The sequence below is a fragment of the Cyclopterus lumpus genome, chromosome 23 (assembly GCF_009769545.1).
Source record: "Cyclopterus lumpus isolate fCycLum1 chromosome 23, fCycLum1.pri, whole genome shotgun sequence".
In the NCBI taxonomy this organism is placed as follows: Eukaryota; Metazoa; Chordata; class Actinopteri; order Perciformes; family Cyclopteridae; genus Cyclopterus; species Cyclopterus lumpus.
In genome coordinates, this window is record NC_046988.1 from 1427976 (window position 1) to 1433262 (window position 5287).

Sequence of the window (5287 nt, forward strand, 5' to 3'; positions counted from 1 at the left end):
GTGTCGCCCCGGGCTCTAGGACTGGGTGACGGCCAGCGTGTTGACGTACCCGTGCGGACACATGTCGTTCTCGGACACGCAGTGGGAGAACTCGGCCGGGTTGCTGCCGCCGGCCAGCCTCCGGCCCCCCCGCACCGCCACGCATTGCTCCACCAGCTCCAGGAACTTACACACCAAGAAGAAGATGTTTTTGAACATGAACACCGACACCGGCATCCGGTAAACGTACACCTGGAAACACCTGACCACGAGCAGCGGCGCGTTGACCACCAGGCCCGTGGAGAAGCGGGCCCACAGCCACCGGCAGCGCAGCTCCGACGCCGTGAGCTCGTAAAGCCAGATCACCGGCACGGCCAGCACCACGAAGTACACCGACACCACGGTGTACTTCAAGTACACGGTGGGGATCTCGCTCCTCAGCAGCATCTCCACCAGCGTGAAGCTGTCCAGCAGGTCCAGGCAGGTGCTCATGAAGCAGCTCTGGGAGTGGTGCCGCGTCGCCCCGTTCAAATCCTCGATGATGGAGTTGATGAGGCAGAAGAGCAGCGGCACGGACAGCAGCATGATGATCTTGAAGCCGGTTACTCCGCACGGGACCTTGAGCTCGATCAGGTCCAGGATGGACGTCTCCAGGATTAGCACCACCTTCGGGGTGCAGGCGATGACATATATGAGCCAGGCCAGGTAGGCGTAGGTGAACTCCCCGAGGTTGCAGCCGAAGATGGAGCTCTTCTGGTGGAAGCCGCAGGCCCGCTCCCTCTTGCTCCGCGCGTTCTTCATAAAGAAAATGCCCCAACCCGAGATCACCACCAGATCCGTGGCGATCCATGAGCACCAGTACAGGTCGGTGAAGATGATGAGGTAGAAGTCCAGAATGCCCCCCTGGAAGACGAGGAGGAGGAAGCAGAGCGCCTTGTACAGCAGGCTCCGCTTGGACCTGTGCGCCAGCAGCGGAGAAGTCTGCATGAACTCCCCCGATGTCATGATGCAGGCGGCGGCTGCGGCGGAGTGTACCAGGGGCTGGATGCTGCCGCTCCCCTCCGGGATGACGCTGCCGCTGGTGGTCTGGGTGTCCCGTCTGCTGCTTAGCTGCCCGGCTTCCGGAGAGGAGGGGACGGGGGAGTCTGGGCAATAGGTCGCGTTGGATCGGAGATAGTCTGCCTTCAGATGGTCGTGCCCGGTGTTTGTGATCATTGTATTCGTGCGGTCTCCTCCCTTCTCTCCTCTCCTCCCTTCTCTCCTCGCCTCTCCTCCCTTCTCTCCTCTCCTCCCTTCTCTCCTCCCTTCTCTCCTCGCCTCTCCTCCCTTCTCTCCTCTCCTCCCTTCTCTCCTCCCTTCTCTCCTCGCCTCTCCTCCCTTCTCTCCTCTCCTCCCTTCCTGGTACTTTTAAAGGGGGAGAGAAAGAGGCATGCGCAAAGGCAGGCACGGAGTCTGATGGACTGGACTACAGACGAAATATGTTTATGTATTTATTATTTAGTTTAGTCAATAAAATAAATAGATACATGTATTAATAATAATAATAATAATAATACACATAATAATTACACAAGCTGTATTTAACAGTCTGAATATTAGTGTAGCAGCAAACAATATTATTCATGTCAAGATAATGAGCAGAGAATGAAGAATGTCTCCTGTGTGTGAGCTTCACATTGCTTTCTTGACATAGGCGACCCGCCATGCATTCTTTTAGTGCTCACACTCACACTGCATGTGTGTGCAGGATGAATACGATGTGTTAGTGTGGCTTTTTTAATATGTATTGTATGTATGTATGCTAGAGTCATAAATATTCAGTCAGGGATATGGAACATGGAAGCACAACACTCAAATAATCATGGTTTTGTACACCTTGATCAAATTTGATCTGCTGAAGGTCTGGTGTAAGGTATGGCAGACATTTAGTCCTTAAAACTGATAAGGTTATTATTGTAGGAGATTTTAATATTCATGTGGATATTGACAATGATTGCCTTAGTACTGCATTTATCTCATTGTTGGACTCGATTGGCTTCTGTCAGAGTACAGAAACCCACTCACTGCTTTGGCCACACCCTCGACCTTGTTCTTGCATATGGCATTGACATTGATCATTTGGAGGTCTTCCCACAGAACCCTCTTCTGTCAGACCATTACCTCATAACTTTTGAGTTTATACTCCCGGAGTATACACCGTTAGTCAAAAGTTTCTACACCAGATGTCTAACTGACAGTGCTGTAGCTAAATTTAAAGAAGCGATTCCTTCTGCATTTGATTCAATTCCACGTCTCAATGTGACGGAGGACTCCTGTGCTAACTTTAGTCCGTCCCAGATTGATCATATTGTCGATAGTGCTACAGGCTCACTGAGAATGACACTAGACTTGATAGCCCCACTGAAGAAAAAGACAGTGAGGCAAAGGAGGTTTGCTCCCTGGTATAACCCTCAGACCCACGAACTAAAGCAAACTTCATGAAAGCTCGAAAGTATATGGCGTTCCACCAATCTGGAAGAATCACGCTTAGTTTGGCGAGACAGCCTTAAAACATATAAAAAGGCTCTCCGTAATGCCAGAGCAGCCTATTACTCATCAGTAATAGAGAAAAATAAGAACAACCCCAGGGTTCTCTTTAGCACTGTAGCCAGGCTGACAGAGAGTCACAGCTCTGTGGAGCCGTGTATTCCTATAGACCTCAGTAGTAATGACTTCATGAACTTCTTCAATGAAAAGATTTTAACTATTAGAGGCAAGATTGATGATCTCTTGCCCTCAACTACTGCCGATCTGTCATCAAGAGGAGTGGCCTTGGAAACGGCTGTATGCCCTGGTGTATTTTTCGATAGCTTTTCTCCCATTAACCTAGACCAATTGTCCTCAATGGTTTCTACTTCTAAACCGTCTACCTGTCTCTTAGACCCCATCCCAACGAGGCTGCTTAAAGACGTGTTGCCTTTAATTGGCACCTCTCTGCTGGATATTGTTAATGTGTCTTTGCTAACAGGACATGTACCACATTCCTTCAAAGTAGCTGTAATTAAACCTCTCCTGAAAAAGCCCACTCTTAATCCAGAGGTGTTGGCTAACTACAGACCAATCTCTAACCTTCCCTTCCTCTCTAAGATCCTTGAGAAAGTAGTCGCAAATCAGTTGTGCGACTTCCTACATCAGAATAGTTTATTTGAGGAGTTTCAGTCAGGATTTAGAAAACACCACAGCACAGAGACAGCACTGGTGAAAATTACAAATGACCTCCTAATTGCATCAGATAAAGGACTCATCTCCGTACTGGTATTATTAGACCTTAGTGCTGCGTTCGACACCATTGATCATGACATCCTATTACAGAGACTGGATCAGTCGATTGGCATTTCAGGTACCGCACTAAGTTGGTTTAAAGTTAGGGCTGAATCAGGTTTGCCCTGGTCGAGCCCCTTGATATGCTGCTATAGGCTTATAGGCTGCTGGGGGATGTTTTAGGATACACTGAGCACCTATCTCCTCTTCTCTCTCTACTTATGGATGAATTTACATCTCTCCATTGCACCTTATTAACTCTGCTTCCTCCCCGGAGTCGTTATGACTTCACGTCTCATAGGGTCCATTGGACCTGGAGGTGTCTGATGCTGGTGAGCCGGCCTCCCACCTTGGCCCTGCTGATGCCCCGCCCCCCCTCCTCTCTACCTCCTTCTGTTTCATGGATTGGAGTTCCATTCATACATTGTCATATTCATGTAATTTGTTTATGTAACTTTGTAAATGCTGTTCATCTGTACACATGACATCTATTGCTTCTGTCCATCCGGGGAGAGGGATCCTCCTCTGTTGCTCTCTTGAAGGTTTCTTATTTTTGGGGAGTTTTTCCTGATCCGATGTGAGGTCAAAGGTCAGGGATGTCGTATGTAAAGCCCTCTGAGGATAATTTGTAATTTGTGATATTGGGCTATACAAAGTAAACTGAATTAAATTGAATTGAATAGATGTATGGAAGCCTTCTTTTTCGCCACTGTGATGAAAAAAATATAAAGATACTTATCAAATTTTTGACTTACTATCTCATAATTATGACTTAAGCAGCGTCTCCTCTCTCTCCTCCTGCTCGGTGTCAGTGACGGCATGTGTCGTTTGACATGCTTTTGTTATCCTGGCCGTACCCAGTCTGACTATCAATAAGAGTCAGCCAAGCTTATATTATAGTTATTGGCAAGTTTAATCACGATCACAAGACCGCAGGATATTAACTGGTGTATTATGTGTTATTCATCATACATACTGTGAATGTGTAAATGGTTATGGCATACAAACTGATGAGATACTAAGTCCTAATTATGAGATACCAAGTCATTATTTTGAGAAAGTGTCTCATTAAAATGACTTACAGAATGTATACATGTTCATCACAGTGATGAAAACGGGCGTCCATACTGATGTCTCTCTGATTATCATATGGGAGCAATCTAGTCTATCTGCCTTAAACAGACAAGACAATAGACACAAGTATTTAGACTCCACATAGTTCAGAGATTTATAATAAATTTTAATTTCAAGTTAAGATGGATGGCTGTGGAACATAGAAAACACATATTTCAGTACAAACATATGCATTCAAATAGAGGTTAACAGGTGGAGACCAGCTATCAGGAGTCTGTGGATGAGTGTCTGAGAGCCATGGATCTACATGGTCTATCTGGTCTGCATGGTCTATGTGGTCTGCATGGTCTATGTGGTCTACACGGTCTATTAGGTCTACCTGGTGTTAGGAATGAATCGTCTCTCAGCTCCGTGACTGCACTGCTGAAGACTTAGAGATGTATTATAGCCTGGTTCGAGGGGGGACTTGGTAGCACAGGTGTTCCTGGATGCTCAGCTAATTTTAAATAAAAGTTCTATATTTTGTTTATTTGACCATATAGACAAAATAGAGACATTTGAATTCAATTGGCCCACAGAAACACAAAAGTATTTTTGAAAACCTGATATATAATTTCACTTAAATTGCATAATATATTCCATATTAAATCTAAAGGCAGAACATTTTGTAGACTTGTCCATGTGTGTGTGTGGAAAGAGAGCGAGAGACTTAGCAGGTCTACCCCTAGCCCAGATCCTGGACCTTTATATAATCAGGGCCCGTAATGTGACACTTCAGTAACTGAGCAGCTCATAGAATACGTGACTGTAGCTGGAAGATACACGTCTTAAGGGGAGTATCATTTAGTTCAGTAGTAGATCTGTCGTATAGCTTCCAGCCTCACAGCTTGAGTCTTTTTAGTGATTTTTCTGTGAAAAAAAAAAAGACATGAGA

The 5287-nt window shown here is 46.0% G+C and overlaps 1 protein-coding gene across 1 annotated transcript; it reads right to left on the bottom strand.

Annotated features, from left to right (window-relative positions):
- Positions 1 to 1249, bottom strand: tmem121b (transmembrane protein 121B). The gene has a single exon (XM_034526599.1). The coding sequence runs from the start codon at positions 1192 to 1194 to the stop codon at positions 16 to 18; it is 1179 nt and encodes a 392-aa protein (XP_034382490.1). The 5' UTR covers positions 1195 to 1249; the 3' UTR covers positions 1 to 15.
- Between the last annotated feature and the right edge of the window lie 4038 nt (positions 1250 to 5287).

Bases quoted from the DNA above. Each gene is read 5' to 3' on its own strand.
- tmem121b (XM_034526599.1), bottom strand. From the start codon at position 1,194: ATGATCACAAACACCGGGCACGACCATCTGAAGGCAGACTATCTCCGA.